General features: G+C 37.8%; 1 protein-coding gene across 2 annotated transcripts in view; it reads right to left on the reverse strand.

Moving 5' to 3' along the window:
• The window catches only part of DSG2 (desmoglein 2), a 55,936-nt gene that overhangs the window by 21,053 nt on the left and 15,908 nt on the right, over positions 1-18,975 (reverse strand). Inside the window, exons 2-3 of one of the 2 annotated variants that reach the window (XM_063451447.1) lie at positions 1,171-1,206; positions 496-630 (exon numbers count right to left, since the gene is read on the reverse strand). In XM_063451447.1, the coding sequence (XP_063307517.1) occupies positions 496-630; positions 1,171-1,206 (171 nt within the window). Of the gene's footprint in view, positions 1-495; positions 634-1,170; positions 1,207-18,975 lie in introns of both variants that reach the window. The other variant, XM_063451446.1, reaches the window with a different exon arrangement.

An 18,975-nucleotide genomic window follows, 5' to 3' on the forward strand; every position in this document is an offset into this window, starting at 1 on the left:
CTGAAATAATAGATCAACTGAGAACAGAAAAAAGGAGATACCAGCTACATCAGTGACATTTTTGTTATTATGCAAAACAATACATTATATACTATATAGAATTTTCTTTCAAGTTTAAAACATTCATTAAAATAGGGAATTTTTTTAAAGCAAATTTGTATGCATCTGTGAAAGATACTGTTGAAACTAGTTAGAAATAAAATGTTAATCACTTCAGTTGCAGTGAGATGGATGCTGCTTTTGCTTAAGGAAAGGGGGGGGGGGGGGGGAGGAAGCACAAAATAAAAAAACAGATGTGTGTGAGGTTGAACGCAACAGATTAGGGCCCAATACCAGAGGAACATAAATATTAAGAGTGGGAAATCAGGAAAAAAATATAAAAATCTGAAAATATATAAATTGTTGTTAAAAACAACCACAGGGCTGGTAGTAGAAAGTAATTGAGAAGGCATACTATAAGGCAGCATTTTAAAAACATATTCTTGCAACACGCACCTTTGCTATAGGATTCCTAAAAGAATTATCCTGTTCTTCTGGTATTGAAAGAGGTGGGATAATCCATTCCCGTTTCTGCCGTATTAGACGTGTATATTCTGGTTTTACACCAGGTTTGTGGTCACTTTTTCTCACCTTCTGAAGAAGAAAAAAAAAAAAGAAATTAAAACAAGGACAGTACACATACTATACAAGAATGCAAACAACCGTACATAAAAGTGTCTTGTATGTTTGCATTATGCCCTGCGTGAGGATTTACAAAATAAAGAAAATATAAAAATATTGCAATTTAGCTATACTCCATTAGGGAACAACAAAATTCGTCATAGTGTAGATTAGCATCTGTATGATTCATCCTTTTTTTTTTTTTTATATATGTACACACACACACACACACACAAACACACACACGATTCCCCATTTAGCAAGACCCCTGTGTGAGTCAAAAGTTGAATACTAGAGAAATTTTAAAATTAAGAGTTTACTTCCACTTAAAAGTACAATATAGAAATTAACACAAATTAAGTCAGTCCTTGTCCTATTAAAATGTTACATAGCAGGCTTTAGCAATAGTATAAAGAACTTTCCTGTCTTAACATTTAAAGTGTATAATTTTTTTACAGGAACAAAACTGCACACATTTGACAAGAACAGATAGTATTTAATAGACTATACCTGTAAATGAAGACTATGTCCAAGTCCCAAAATGACCTGCAGAACAAGAAAAAGAAAATTGTTTCCAACCATCACAAATATTGTAAAATGATTTCATGAAATGACTAACAGCCACATAGATAGATGATTAGGGAGGTTCCCAGGGGGATAGACCCTACAGAATATAGAGAGACACCCCCTCACTTGGGTTGATTAGGACTCCAAGCCATTGACAATTTGTGACACAGGAAGGGTCTGCTTTGTGTAGACATTTGGCTGGCAACATGGTGTAGCCACAATTGTTATTTCTATAACTCCGTTTACTTGGAGTTGAGATATTGAATAGTGCCAACGTGGGCTAGCACTTTTTTAGTGATAAAGGGTATATGTGTGTATATATATATATATATATATATATATATATATTTTAAACACATGCACACACACAGTATATTGCTGACTCTGTAGGTTTAGTGGTAAGGTATGCGTTACATTATACTGTGGGCAACCTAGCCCTCTGCGGAATATGAATCAAGCAAGTTATTCACCTAATAGTGAGGTTCATACAACCAAACTTGTGCCATGCCACTACTAAGCCTGATCCATTTGATCGGCCTTTGATAGTCCTGCTTGATGTAGATTGAACAAGGTGTAAGTAGCATAGCTGCTAATCACCTTAATTTGGATTTTTAGGAATATAATCATTTTCACATTAAAATTTTATTCCCTTGTATATTTATATGATGATGCCGAGTGACGGCACAAACTCACGCTGTGTGGCGTAATTATGTGATTGTTGCGCTTTGTGTACAGTCCAATCCGGGCGTCCTCAGAATAGCAAGCACATTGGTGGGGTGAGTTAATGTAATTTTTGTATTTGGCATTTATTGATGTATAGTTACACTGTATACTTATCCTGATGAAAGTCTGCTGGGGCAGACTGAAACGTCGATTTTTGAGCAATAAAAGCTAAGTTTTACAACCTTGGAGTGCTACCTATTTTTAATTTGTGTAATATTGCTCACAAGCACCGGACATTTACATTTGGAATCTGGGGAGTGCAACATTGTTTTGTCTACGGTATCTATCTATCTATCTATCTATCTCTGGCATGTAAATATTTCAGCATAATAATTAGTTTGACTACCATACACAGCCACAAGGAGGCATTGTAATTGCTAGGAATATCTGAAAAGCTCATTTTTAAAATAATAGAACATATTTTTTGTTATAATTCGTATTTTATTGAAAGTTTTATGAGGAGGGATAGGATACAGAAGACAAAAATGGATGGGGAGGGGTAGGGGTGTTTCACATGTACTTGCAGTGTATTACATAACGTTTCACATATTAACAGCAGCTCATTTGTACAAGTTGTCCTGTTTAGAATCAGATACCGACATGAATCCAAGATACATATGTGTGATGAGCTGCACAGTCTGCCTGCAGGTTTGCAGCTCAGTCTATACTAGGAGAGATTGCGACCATATATATATAAATCTTATAAGTCAGGGTCTATGATTCTCCCATCGTAGGCGTCAGCCGCGTATATCTAATTTAAACCTGTGATGTTTTGTTAGCAATTGGGTGTTAACGTTGTGCTGTGTGTCACACTAATCTGTATTGACGGGCTATGGTTTTAAGGTAGTCCACCTGTGCCAGTTGTGGTGTGCAGTTGAGATTTGTTTTCGTGTAGAGGCTGTTAATATTTCGTATTTAAGGTATTGTCTAATCTTTACTTCCAGCAATGTGGAAGAGGGGCAGGTAGTTTGTTTCCAGTGTGAGGCTATAAGATTGCGTGTCGCTAATATTGTTATAATTACCATGTGTTTATCCAGGTGTGAGATAGGGGTGGGGATCAAGAGCAAGAGGCCCAGTCAGGGCGTCAGTGCCAGGTTCCTCATACCCATACAGGACCATAGATTATAGGTTTCTGCCCATAATGGTATTATGAGGTGGCATCCCCACCATATGTGGGTCATTGTTCCCTCACTCATTCCGCACCTCCAGCACTTATTTGAAGTGAGAGGAAAAATTCTATGTAGCTTTTCAGGGGTGTAGTACCATCTGTATACTAGCTTTTTGCTGGTTATGACTTTTAAAGCCATCAGTGATTCAAGCCACTGCCCGTCTGAAAGTGCCAAGGGGCATTCTCTTTCCCATTGGGCCTTGTAAGAGAATTCGTGTGTGGTGGCTCGGTTACCCAATACCGCATAGCACAAAGACAAAGTTTTGTTTTTAGTCGGTGCCGAATAACATCTATCGTACAACGTATTCGTTTCGGTATCAATGTTGTGTGGAGCGGTTAAGGATTGTGCTACTTTGTCTTTGATTATGCTTTTTAGTTGGATGTATGGAAAGGAGGGGGGTAATTTGAATGAGCTTTGTAATTCCGGGAAGGGTATGATCTTCCCTTGGTGACATATGTCCTTAATGCGTTTAGCTCCTTTCTCCTCCCATCCGCCTAGGGATAGCCATGGAGAGATCGACTGGAGTGCAGTTATAGGTGCCCAGTGAGAGAGCCGTTTGTCAGTCTGTTACGAGTGGCGGAGGGAGTCCCACATTTGTATAGCATAGCGAGTTAGGGGTAAGAGTTTGTGTTTTTTATCTCTCAGATGTTTTGGGTCCAAATGAGATCTACCACAGATCCTCTGGGCCCATGTTGATTTTTAATGTCCATCCATTGTATGGTCCCTGGTGGGGCGTGTAGTTTAACTAAATTCTCTATGATTGCGGCCCTGTGGTACTTTAGGACGTTAGGGAATCCCATACCTCCTTTCTTGGTTGGGGAGTGCAATAATGCTAAAGGAAGTCTCGTTTTTTTTGCCTACTCAAAACAGGTTTCAAACACTCAGATCCCCAATAAAGAAAAGACCCCATTCAGAGGTAGAGGAGGATCAGACTACATCAGTACATATCCCATACAGACAAAATTAAATCAAATTGAAGGTATTTTCAATCTTTCACAGGTTGAATTCACATCAGATGAATTAACCCTCTTAAAGAGGGGACTTAAATTTGCCCCCACAACTAACATTAATAGTTTTAATTTATATTTAGACAACCAAAAATTCTTAAAAAAATTAACCATCAAAAGATTTTTTCAAAATAAAGTTAGCGGTAATTTACAACCCAATACAATAGTGCAGGAAGAACCAAATCAGACACCTAATAATGATTCTAAGTCTATACAAGATATCATACATACTCCTTTTAAATCCACTTCTCATTTCTACCCCTGGTCTGCAAAAAGCAAATACTTGGATATTTTTAATGAATTAGTCCAAGCAGACCTTGATAAACTAACCAACAACAAATACCATCTTAACTTGAATAAAAAGGAAAGAGACGCTTTAAAAAGGTTAACTGAAAATCCGAATATAATCATTAAAGAGGCGGATAAGGGAGGTGGTACAGTAATAATGGATAGATCATACTATATGGAAGAGGCATATAACATTCTAAATGACACTAACACGTATGAAATTTTGTCACAGAATCCAACCTTAGGGTTTTTACAATCCCTAAAATTACTATTAGACTTGGGTATTGAAAAAGAGATTCTAACAAAGAAAGAACATGATTTTATTTATAATCCCAATTGTAAATCAGCTACCTTTTATTTTTTACCCAAGATTCATAAGAACCTACAAAGACCTCCTGGCCGCCCTATAGTCAGTGGCATTAATTCCCTTTCCTGTAATCTGTCGGAGTATGTTGACTTTTTTCTCCAACCTTACGTTTCCCGCATTGATTCATACATTAGGGATACCAAACATATTCTACAGGATATTTCCTCAATACAGTGGAAATCTACATATGTTTTGGCCACTACAGACATCACAGCCCTATATTCAAACATTCCACACGACAAGGGCATTCAGGCCATTAAAGATGTACTTCTCAAACATCAATGTCTTCCACCCATTCAAATCGAATTCCTAATGCAATGCATGGCGTTTGTACTAACTAAGAATTTCTTTTGGTTTGATGGTCAGTACTTTTTGCAGAAATGTGGCGTCGCCATGGGTACTAAATTTGCCCCCAGCTTTGCTAATATATATGTTTCCCATTGGGAACAGCGCCATATCCATCTAGGCCCTCAGCTGGGGGGCAATCTGGTCCTATGGCGGCGCTACATAGATGATGTACTTATAATATGGGAGGGTCCCATGGAGAGTTTGGATCTTTTCTTTAATTATGTCAATTCAAATGATTATAATCTTAAATTCACTTATAACACAAGTTTAGTGTCTTTGGATTTCTTAGACCTTACTATCTATATAGACCAAAATCAGCTTCAAACTAAGAAATTTTTTAAACCAACTGACTGTAACAATGCCATAGATTTGTCCAGTGCACACTACCCTCCCTGGCTTTCCAATGTGCCAAGAAGCCAGTTAGTTCGACTCAGGAGGAATTGTTCAGATAATGCTACATTTGTACAACAAGCCCAAATAATAAAGGCACGCTATTTGGAAAAGGGCTACAATCAGGATCAAATCAATACAGATATACAAAACATATTAACTACAGACAGGAATACATTCCTGAAAAATCATCATAAAAAACAATACACTAAAAGCAATAATACGGCTGACCCTAAGAACAATAAATTTCAATTTGCATTTATCACCCAATATAACCCACATGCTAATAAAATCAAAAAGATTCTAAACAAGTATTGGTACATTTTACAACGTGATAGTGTACTTAAAGAGATCATTCCTGATAAGCCCATGATTATATACAAAAGAGCGGCCAATCTCAAAAACAAATTAGCTCCTAGCCTTCTCCCTGCACTCCCTTCATCTACTTCTGGTTCTTTTCTCCAACCCCTTAAAGGTTTTTATTGTTGCGGACATTGTTCCACTTGCAAACATCAAAAAAGAAAAATAACTAGCTTTGTCAGTACTCAGACTAAAAAAACATATGTAATTAAAAAACACATACAGTGTTCTACCACTTTTGTGATTTATATACTTCAGTGTGGATGCGGAGCCCAGTATGTGGGTCGTACCACCAGAAAACTCCACATCAGAATTTTGGAGCATTTTAACAACATTAAAAGGGGTACTTTGGATCACAGTGTTCCTAAACATTGTAATTCATGTCCCCTTTTTTGCTGGGAAAATTTCCAGGCCTTTGGTATTGAACATATCACACTGGGTTGCAGAGGAGGAGATAAGCTCCAACAACTAATCCGACAAGAAGCATTTTGGATTTATACACTAAAGACGCTACATTATGGCCTTAATGCTGAAATAGATCTTCAAGGTCTTATATAGATATTTGGATCACTTGTCATATTGATTGGTATAGATTGTTTTTCTTCTCAATTTCCTCATTTCTTGTTCATTTACTGATATATGTATGTATATAATATTTATACAATTTTTTGCCTTATCATTCTATTTGTACTATAAGATATATATGCTTACCTAGATGGTTGTTCTGTAATTTTATTACCCAGTTTGTTCCGGTCCATTATCATTTATGTACATGGATGCTTATATTTGGTGTAATACTTACCTGTCTACGCATCCATGTACACATTTGAATTGGTGCTGGATTTATTATGTATTTGATTACTTGATAGGTTGTACATTTATATATATAATTTCTAATTGGTCATATACCATATATTTTTGGGGTTCTATATGGTTCCCACTATGTTATCGTTTTAAACGACTTATTTATGTGCAATTTAGATCTCCGGTGTTTTGATCTCCCCCTTTCTTTGTTTATATATGCTCGAGTCTCGAGCGTTTTTGCTCTTAGATTTCTAGCGCGCATGCGCTCAGCTAACGGATGTACGTCACAGGAAGTATGTTTGTGCGTTCCACACTGAAACGCACGCCGCCGGTGATCGGCATTATGAAGAATCTCAACGGGTATAAGAAGATCCTCCTTCATATGACCCTCTACATATCCCTGAAGAAGTCCCTTATATTTTATCTGGACGAAACGCGTTGGATATATGGACTCAAGTTGTTCTTAATTTTTATTTTATATTTTATTGTATTTTGATCTCTCTTGGCCGTGCTACTCCTCTTTGGAATCGTGCTGTTTGTTCCATGCTGCTCTGGAGTTCCACAGAGAGTGGAGATATGCTCAGATTTTCCTTCTGTTTGTAAGTGTATCTAATAAATCGTTTTTGTAATTTTTATTACATACTTCACCATGTATGGCTTTCTTTTATCCACTCCTTAAAGATACAAACCTCCTTGAATTGTGCATTTGAAGCGGATACCAAGGTTCATACTCCATATACCCCAAGGGGGTGAGAGGCCTGATTTCTACCTTCGTTTGTGAGTTAGATATCACTATCACTTATTCACTTATTTTACATAACAGTGTTATGCTATGATCTACAATTTTTGTTTTTCTAGATTCTACTATCATTGTATATAGAATATTTCACTCTGGTCTAATTCCCAGGTTGTATACATATATCGTATGCTCATTGGATGTGGGTTCCACTTTGTTGTTTTTTTGTCTCGTTTTTTTTGCGTCCCATATAAAGGATGCTAGTAATTTTTGTATCTGTTTGCATAGCGTGGGTGAGAGGGGTAAGGGTAACATACAAAAAACATATAGAAGTTTCGGGAGCACCATCATCTTTACAGTGTTGATCTTGCCCAGCCATGACAGCATAACATCTTTCCATTTATGTAGGACCTGTTTACACATTTGTGGTAGGGGGAAAAGATTGAGTGTGGTGATGCTTCGGTGTGTGGCCGCTATCGTCACTCCTAAATAAGTGAGGTGTGTCTGTCTCCAATCAAAGGAGAATTCGGTTTTCAGTCTAGATACCTTGGAAGAGGGATGTCGGATTGGCAGGGCTTGCGTTTTTGATTGGTTTAACTTGTAATAGGACACCTTACTATACTCTTCTAGCACAGTGATGAGATTGGGTAGGGAACGTTCAGAAAATAATAGAACATTTTGGAAAATATTTAACAGCTTGAGGGGATTAGTATTAGACACTAACCAGTCTGAACAGCATAAAATAAAGAAATATGATCTGAAATGCCTGTCTGGTTAGATGGTTACCTGGAACACAAAACCTCCCACAATCTTGAGAAAATATTGAGATACTTTATTTTTTAAAATGAAGATCATAAAATGAGGATCCCACACCATTAGTATGTAAAACCCTAAAGTACTCTTTATATGAAAGCCGCATATTATGCCGAGCTTACGATATTAATTAGGGGATAGAACAACACCAGTGACAACTGGTTACATTTTAAGATTGCGGGATGTAAAAATAAAAAAAACACCTTAATTAATTTGTTTAAGCATTTGAATGCCATAAATATGATCAGTACATTGCAAAGTAACAAGAGTGGCATACCTCTGGCACTCCGAGGGTTCAGCACGCAGTACAAACAGTACAAAGATTGGGAGACATTATATTCCGCATCCACACACAGTGCTGGGAATAGGGGCCACATTTTAACAGACATTACTGGTACTAGAGCAGAGTTTGGTAACATTTGTTCCCTTATAGCTTAGTGAATAAATATTTTGTTTTTCACCTTGACCAGGGATCAATTCATTGTATGGGCATCAAACCATTTCTCTTTTTTATTATAATTTTTGTTAAATCACACCCCAAAAAATATTGTTTGACACGTCACATGCAGTGAATATGTTTTACATGAACCAAGGTGTGTGTATAATATATGTATACACATATACACACACATACATTTTTTTTTATTCAATCTTCCATGCTCCATTTATGTATATACACACACACACCTGATAATCAATTGTTATTAAAAAATAAACACTCATAAAAAAAAATAAAAAAAAAATAACACCATATAGGGATTCAACTCACAACATTTACATTACAATCTTAGTTAGTTTGTAACTTTTTAAATGGTGATTTTAGTTTAAGATTAGAACATTTTTAAATTATTATACACCGGATGTTCAGCTTCGACTCCGTACTAAAGGTTAAATAGGGGGCACTTCAGAAATTACCTATTTGAGCAGATTCCCCATATCTGAGATACACTCAGACTAGGCAATTTTCATTAACAACCTAAGCTCTAAGTATGCATTGAGGCAGAGGGACATTATATTGTTTGAAATACAGTTTTGTATTCCTAACACACTAGTGCAGGCTTCCCCAAACCCCTGCCCTTCAGATGTTGCTGAACTACAACTCCCATGATTCTCAGCCTGTTTCATTCACAGAATCATGGGAGTTGTAGTTCAGCAACATCTGCAGGGGCGGAGTTTGGGGAAGCCTGCTATAGTGCCTCTTTATCTATGCTACCTCAGAGGGCATTAGATTTATACAGCCATGTAAGAACAAAGCATGTGCTAGGCAAAACAAAACTAAAGGCAGTTCAGCAGCTAATAAAGGGTATGGTTTTAGGGCTTGGGAATACTTGAGCGAATTTTAATAAAAGCTTTTTTTGCAAAATTTACCTTTTGGATATAGAGTTTTATTGAAAGTCATCAGATGCAAACAGAAAATATTGAGGATGTTCATTTTGTCAAAAATCATATGTTAAGACAGTTGAAGTAATTTGGGGTTATCACGGGAAATAGTTATAGACAAGATAAATGCAGGAGATGCCATCAACTGTTTGTGTAGAGAAATACTTTAATCTTAAAGTCGTTAATTTACATAGCATTTGGCTACACAGGTCTTTGGACATATGTCATATAAAAGTCCCCAGATTCAGTTGTTTAGTTACCTGCATCCTTCTATTCTTTACACAATTATTTTATTATACAAAGAAATAAAAAAAAAACACTAGCTTTTGCATTTAGTTTACAACAGATAGAAGCACTTCAAAACTATGTCAAATCCCCCCACCCCCCCAAAAAAGTAAGAACTGTCAATGTATATCCTTACCATTGATTAAAAGTTCCAAAAGGTTACTAAATAAACAATAAATAAATAAAAATCAAGTGCACTTTAGAATTTATCACATGGTGCATGTGTAAATAGAACATTCTTCAGCAGAAAAAGTGTTTCTTTGGGCTTTTAATATTTATGACATTCCACCTCCTCCGTGATAAACTTCTATAATTTTTCCACATAGAAAATATTGAGCAAATGTCTCGGCATATTACTAGTCAAATTATCTTTAAAGTAAGCCATTTGATGCAGGTGTTGTGTATTGCTTAGTACTCTATTGTTTAAAGGGACACTATAGTCACCTGAACAACTTTAGCTTAAAGGACCACTATAGTGCCAGGAAAACATACTTGTTTTCCTGTCACTATAGTGCCCTGAGGGTGCCCCCACCCTCAGGGACCCCCTCCCGCCGGGCTGGATGGAGAGTAAAGGGTTAAAACTTACCTTTATTCCAGTGCCGGGCGGGGAGCTCTCCTCCTCCTCTCCGCCTCCGATCCTCCCTTTCGGCTGAATGTGCATGCGCGGCAAGAGCTGCGCGCGCATTCAGCCAGTAACATAGGAAAGCATTTACAATGCTTTCCTATGGACGCTTGCGTGCTCTCACTGTGATTTTCACAGTGAGAATCACGCAAGCGCCTCTAGCGGCTGTCAGTGAGACAGCCACTAGAGGATTTGGAGGCTGGATTAACCCCATTATAAACATAGCAGTTTCTCTGAAACTGCTATGTTTATAATAAAAAAAAAAAAGGGTTAATCCTAGAGGGACCTGGCACCCAGAGCACTTCATTAAGCTGAAGTGGTCCTTTAATGAAGCAGTTTTGGTGTATAGAACATGCCCCTGCAGCCTCACTGCTCAATCCTCTGCCATTTAGGAGTTAAATCCCTTTGTTTATGGAACCTAGTCACACCTCCCTGCATGTGACTTGCACAGCCTTCCATAAACACTTCCTGTAAAGAGAGCCCAATTTAGGCTTTCTTTATTGCAAGTTCTGTTTAATTAAGATTTTCTTATCCCCTGCTATGTTAATAGCTTGCTAGACCCTGCAAGAGCCTCCTGTATGTGATTAAAGTTCAATTTAGAGATTAAGATACAATCATTTAAGGTAAATTACATCTGTTTGAAAGTGAAACCAGTTTTTTTTTCATGCAGGCTCTGTCAATCATAGCTAGGGGAGGTGTGCCTAGGGCTGCATAAACAGAAACAAAGTGATTTAACTCCTAAATGACAGTGAATTGAGCAGTGAAATTGCAGGGGAATGATCTATACACTAAAACTGCTTTATTTAGCTAAAGTAATTTAGGTGACTATAGTGTTCCTTTAATAAAATGTCAAACACAAATATTTTCGAATGACAAACGAAAGGGCGGCCCTCACAAAACTTTGCCTTACATAGTAAAATCGGATGTATAGCTTCAGCTTTGTCATTTTCTAAACATAATTCTGGTGCCGTATACCAGATTTTCACCACTTTATTTAGTTTAAAAATACCTAGTAACTGCAATGAATGTATATGCAGATTCATTAATCATTCAGGTTTCCCACAGGATTGTTCTGTAAACTTCAGTAGCCTAAGATGATAAGTGTGGGCAAAACCAGGTGGATAAAACAAACAAACAAACAAACAAACAAACACATTCTTGAACCATTCCCCCCACCCAATGCAAAAAAATAATTATATATATATATATATATATATATATATATATATATAAAATAGGAAAAAATACCGGCACTCTAGGTCTTCCAAACGGAGATATTTATTTTCAGATCATCTGGAATGATCTGAAAATAAATATCTCCGTTTGGAAGACCTAGAGTGCTGGTATTTTTTCCTATTTTATATGTTTTTTCACTGTGCACCAGGCTATAACTTAATAAGTTGGAGTGCAGGAATTTTTTGTTTTATTATATATAATATATATATATATATATATTACACACACACACACACACACACACATATACACACACACATATACACACACACACTGCAAACAGGCTCTTTTTGTTTGCTTTTCTCATATTTGCTCGATTGATTGCTCTGTAGTGAATTCTTTACCTAGTCCAGGAACAGCTGATTCGACCTTGCAACTTTTTTTTTACCACTACATATAAAACGGTCGTTTACTGAATACATTTGAATTGAGGCTAAAATGTTTGTTTTATCACTAGAGTTAACTTCTTAACAATAAGGACTACACATAAGCTTTAGTCAAAAAACGTTAATTATGCTCATATCACAGTGTATTCACAAAAACAAAATATATATATTTTTTCTATTTTAAAGTACTGCCACCAAAAATTCTGAAAATCAATTTCCTGTAATTCTACAAATTAAAATATATATATTATTTTTTTTAGTTTAAATAACTTTTTTTGCATTTTTTTTATACTTCTGTAAGATGACTTGTACAGAGCAACTCGAGTTATGAGACATTAGGAATTTTACCACCTGCAGTGCACTGCTGACTATTCACATTCATGTCCGACTGTGTGGGTGTGTATGGGAACATCTCTTTATTGAACTTTCACATACATAGAAAAAAAAAATCAAAAAAAAAAAAAAACCTCAACATTACAGCCAGTATTGCTAGCCAAAATTAGATAAAATCTGTTTTGTGTTTTTAGTAGAAGAAAAAACTATTTAAACCGATTTATCAGTATAGATGCTTACCTAAGCTTTTCATACAATTAAAAATATTTTGGTTTAGCCAACACAACACAGACACATCATCATCTAGTAACATCAGAAAAAAGATTTCTTAGTTCCTAATGCAGAATAAAGACTTTTCAGTGCTTTTAGGGGGTTTTCAGTGAAATCACAGAATGGGATTAAAGCAGTCTTTTGTTCAGTTGAGTGCGTTCATTATTTCAGAGTAACTGTGGCTTTGTTATGTGCCCTTGGTAAGGAATGCTACTTGAAGCTTTGCTGTAAACCAGGGCCGGACTGGGGATGCAAAGCAGCCCTGGAAAAAAAATCTATGCCAGCCCCATAAGTCAATGCGACATATATTGTCGCATGTAATATGTAAAGCTATGTCTTGCCACCCCAGATGATTGAGTTTATATATATATATATATATATATATATATATATATATATATATATATATATTGCTTTTTCTAATATAAAATATTGGTCCTTTCAGAGTAAAACGTTTAATTATACAGTAAGCATACTCACATGCCGACACAGGCAATCTCACTGACACGCACAAGCTCATTGATACACAGCCTCATAGACAGCCTCACTGATATACATAAGCTCATTGACATAAAAACACAAGCTCACTCACTAGCAGACACACACACACATACATGCAAGCAAGCTCACTAGCAGGTGCACACACACACGCAGCTTAATGTAGTGGTTCTGGTGTCTATAGCCTGTCCCTGCAGGCTTTTCAATGTAAACACTGACTTTTCAGAGAAAAGGCAGTGTTTACATTGCTTCCAAGTGACACCTCTAGTGACCGTCACTCAGACGGTCACTAGAGGTGCTTCCTGTGTCAGTGAGTAAAAACACTATTTTTAAAACACACACACCATGGCAGACACAAACACACACACCATGACAGACACACACATAACACGACAGACACACACACACACACACACACCATGATAGACACAAACGTGACACAGACACACACACACACACCATGACACAGACACACACCATGACACAGACAGTCTATGATGCAGACACACACACCATGACAGAGACACACACCATGACAGACACACCATGACACAAAGTCCATGACACACACACCCACACACACCATGACAGACAGACACACACACACACCATGACAGGCAGACAGACACACACACACACCATGATAGACACACACACCATGACAGACAGACAAACACACACACACACACACACCCACTCTGACAGACAGACACACACACACACACACACACACCATGACAGACAGACACACACACACACACCATGACAGACACAAACACACACACACACACACACACACACCCCCATGACACACAGACACACACACACACACACACACACAAACACACATACATACACTGACAGCATTACACATGTGGGTGATTACCTGTGGGTGATTGGCTAGGGAGTCATGCAGGGCAGAGAGCTGGGAGTGCTGACGGCCGCAGAAGGAGCTGGGAAGGCGGCCACAGAAGGAGCTGGGGAGGCGGCCGCAGAAGAAGCTGGGGAGGCGGCCGCGGAAGGAGCTGTTCTGGCGGCCGCATGGGAAGCTGTGCTGTCTCTGCTCCCCCGCCCTCGAGCGCTACTGAATGAGACCGGGGCCGGAATATGACGTCATATTCTGGCCCCGGTCTCATTCAGTAGCGCGCTGGGAGCAGAGACAGCACAGCTTCCCATGCGGCCGCCAGAACAGCTCCTTCCGCGGCCGCCTCCCCAGCTTCTTCTGTGGCCGCCTCCCCAGCTTCTTCTGCGGCCACCAGCAGACCCAGATGTCTGCCCGGCCCCAGGTGCCGACGGCCCACCGGGAAATTTCCCGGTGTCCCAGTGGGCCAGTCCGGCCCTGCTGTAAACAGACCTGCAAAGTGCAGAGTTAATGGACAAAATAGATCATTTACCAAACACAAGGCAAAAGCTGAAAAAAGAAGAGTCCACAAAGCTCTCCTCTAAAATTAAAACGGTGATTTAAAATACCATTGACAAGATCACTGGGCTGATTGATAAGGGGCATGGAGAATGTGTTCCCACAAGGTTAAATGGACAAAATCACAGACAAAAAATGCTGGTAAAATCAGGGTGGCCTTGAGTATTTAAAGAATGTATCTTAAAGGAACACTATAGTCACCTAAATTACTTTAGCTAAATAAAGCAGTTTTAGTGTATAGATCATTCCTCTGCAATTTCACTGCTCAAGTCACTGTCATTTAGGAGTTAAATCACTTTGTTTCTGTTTATGCAGCCCTAGCCACACCTCCCCTGGCTATGATTGACAGAGCCTGCATGAAAAAAAAACTGGTTTCACTTTCAAACAGATGTAATTTACCTTAACTAATTGTATCTCAATCTCTAAATTGAACTTTAATCACATACAGCAGGCTCTTGCAGGGTCTAGCAAGCTATTAACATAGCAGGGGATAAGACAATCTTGCAATAAAGAAAGCCTAAATAGGGCTCTCTTTACAGGAAGTGTTTATGGAAGGCTGTGCACGTCACATGCAGGGAGGTGTGACTAGGGTTCATAAACAAAGGGATTTAACTCCTAAATAGCAGAGGATTGAGCAGTGAGGCTACAGGGGCATGTTCTATACACCAAAACTGCTTCATTAAGCTAAAGTTGTTCAGGTGACTATAGTGTCCCTTTAATGCAGAGATAGGAGGGTACACTCAGATGAACACACACACACACACACACATATATATATATATATATATATATATATATATATATATATATATATAAATATATATATATATATATATATACACATACATACATACATACATACACACACACACACACACACACATACATACATACATACATACACACACACACACACACACACATACATACATACACACACACACACACACACACACACACACAATTCAATACTGTATTGCTTTTCTATGAAGTCAAATTTTTTTGCAAATAATGTAAAAAACCTTTCACCCTCTTTCTCGCTATTTATGTAAATAAATAATTGAAGTGGCACAATTCTTAGATTTAAAGGGACACTATGTACAAAAACAATTTTAAATTTAAAGAAGTTGATTTAGTGTATCGATCATGCCCCTGCAGTTTCACTAGTTTATCAGTACAATTTCCACAACCTCAACTTGAATTGAACAGTGTGGAATAAAAGATATACAACTTAAAATAATAATGCACAGCTTCCTCTAGGGATATAACAGATAGTACCCCTCAAAATAGCAAACCAACATAGGAAATGATGAGGATACTGTTGTAGATCTATAAACACACACTGATATAGTGTAATACAGTAAAGTACAGATATATGCGCGAATAGTAATTCACTCACTAGAGAGTTGATGAATAGGTTGCCTTAGAGTGCCTCCCTTTAGAAACCTTGGGGGCTGCTCCAAATCCTCTTTGTGCTTTAGGTAGTTATCACCACATACCATGAAAAGCAGAACACCGGACGATATAAAAAAAAAAATAAAAAAAAACCATGAAGAGGATCTGGAACAGTCCTTCAGGATTCTAACAGGAGACATCCTAAGGCAACATATTCATCAACTCTCTAGTGAGCGATTATTATTTGCATATATGTATAGTATTACACTATATCAGTGTGTTTCTCTGCAATTTAGAATTCACATTAAAGGGACACTATAGTCACCAGAACAACTACAGCTTAAGGTAGTTGTTCTTGGGAGTATATAGTCAGCCCCTGCAGGTTTTTTTTGGTAAACACTGACTTTTCAGAGAAAATGCAGTGTTTACATTACAGTCTAGGTGCACCTCCAGTGGCCACTGGAGGGGATTCCTGGGGCAGTGCTGCAGAGTCGGCTGCTGATTGGCCAGGGAGGCATTTGGATTTTCCTCTGGCCTACCACCTTGGCTGAGATGATCAGAATTGGGAAAGCATTGTGATTGGCAAAGATCATCACTTCTGATGTCAGCCAAGGAGGCAGGTCAGGGGCGGAGCACTGGCAAACTGGAAAAAAAGGTACGATTTTACTATATTTAGGATGGCTAGGGGTGGTGGGAGCAGGGAGGCTAGATAGTGATTTTAATACTATATTAAAGAATATACAAGAATACAGGTTTGTGTTCCTGACCCTATAGTGCTCCTTTAATTCTTTTTCTGTTTATGCAGCCCTAGGTACATCTCTCCATGGCTGTGACTTAAACAGCCTGCATGAAAATAAGGGTTTCATTTTCGATGTAGTCTTACTTTAGGAGTTCTCATCTCCTACTCGGTTATTGATCTGTAATCAAACACAGGAGACTGTTGCAGGCTTTTGCAGGCTATTATTTAAGCAGGAGACAGGGAATTCCAAATTAAGCAGACTAAGCAATAAAGGACAGTTAATAAATCAACTAGACTTTTCAGGAAGTGTGTAGAGTGGCTGTTAGTGTCACAGACAGGGAGATGTGGCCAAGACTGCAAAACAAAACAGTAATTTCTATATATTTCTCACATTATTAACAAAACACTGTTTTTAGGTTTTAAAACATACTCATAACTATGTGTAACTAGAATATTTTGTTCTTGTCCTAGATTTAAAAAAAAAATAAAAAAAATTGAATTATGCCTTGCTGCTAAAATGGTGCACACGATACTACGTGACATTCAAATGAATATAAAATGAAAGCATGAGTCACTGGTATAAGACACCCAGAATGAATGACATGAGGTGTTTTCTTAAAACTCTAAGGGAAAAAAAAAAAAAAACAGTTTCAGTAAGTACAGATAATGCAGGTAAATGTACATGACCTGTACCTGTTTAAAGGTAAACATTTGGTGATCCTTCAGCCACAGCAATGCACACATTGTCTTTTCTGAGAAATTACAGTGTTTATATTGCTAGCTAGGGACACCAAGTGTGGTCCTGCTATCTTTGAAGGGGTGACATTCAGCATTCATTATAGTTTGGAAACAAACTGTAGCAGACGCATTTTTCTTGACCCAGAATGGAATGTTTTTCTTTTCACCTTTCACCTTCTGATTTATTTCTCACTCAACTGTCATGGCATTAACTCAACCTGATCTCTTCATATTGGAAGTGTGAACTCCAGCACTTGAAAAATTAGAAGAGCTACAAAAGTCCTTTTTTTTTTTTTTTTTTTTTTTTGGGAAAGTAGATTTAAAAGGACCCAAAAATTCAAGTTCCACAGTACTGGCCAGTTTTAAAAATTACTTCCCACAGTGCGTGCGTGTACACACACACACACACACACACACACAGTGGCAGATCTGAAGTCAGGTGAGGGAGGGACCACTATATGGGTGTGCCACTAATTCCATCACTGAAGACATATCTGCCTCTAAGGGAGCAGAGCTTGTCAATGTGTCAGAATTACAGGCGTCTTATGTGAAACATCACGGAAGTTCCTGTGTTTGTAGAAAAATTACCTTCAAGCATAGTGCAAGGATGGGTAATCATTTTACTTTCTCTCGGTCCTCCAGACACCAGGTAAGGGAAATTGTGTTAAGAGAACAGGAAGTGAGACTTGCATGCAGCTACTTGGCCATGAAACCCATTCCATGAAGTTCAATCCGCACAGTTGTTGTGCCGATATGAATGCCAGTAGAAGTTTGGAACTCTTCAGCTATGGAATCAGCTCCGAACAATCAATTTTTTTTCCACAAACGTTTGTAAATGCAAAGTGCATGGCTTAGTGCTTGATTTTATACACCAGTCTGATTTAAACAGATTAAATACTACTTGTCCATATAGTGTGTGCACAGCAAACATTATGTACACACTTAGAAAAGGTATATTCTGTGGCAGAAAATAGTTTTTGGTCTAGGGTATAAATTAACATAGGTGCAAAATAATCAGTTTTTAGTTTACTTATCAAAATAGTTTTAAACTTAGCTATAAAACTTACTGTGAATTTTTTTTTTTTATTTCTTCCACCCTATCTGCATAAATAAGGATTAGTGTCCAAAAGAAGAAGAAGAAATGCCTATTTGGTTATCAGCAGGTTTTTTAAAAGAATGTAGCTTTGTATGGAGATTTAAGGAACACTGTAGTGTTAGGAATGCAAACATTTACTCCTAAAGCAATAGTGTTCCCTCACCTATAGGTGGCCTGGCCCAAACTGCGGTTAAGGTTTAAAAAGAGTTGTAACTACCTTTAGTCCTTCACTGTGCTGGTCTTGCTGCAGCTGCTCTAACTCCTTGGATGAGATCATCAAGATTCATGATCTCATCCAATCCACTGGCATTGGGAGGCTAGTGCACATGTGCAGCAAAACACTGT

This window comes from Pelobates fuscus, chromosome 4, assembly GCF_036172605.1.
Source record: "Pelobates fuscus isolate aPelFus1 chromosome 4, aPelFus1.pri, whole genome shotgun sequence".
Lineage (NCBI taxonomy): Eukaryota > Metazoa > Chordata > Amphibia > Anura > Pelobatidae > Pelobates > Pelobates fuscus.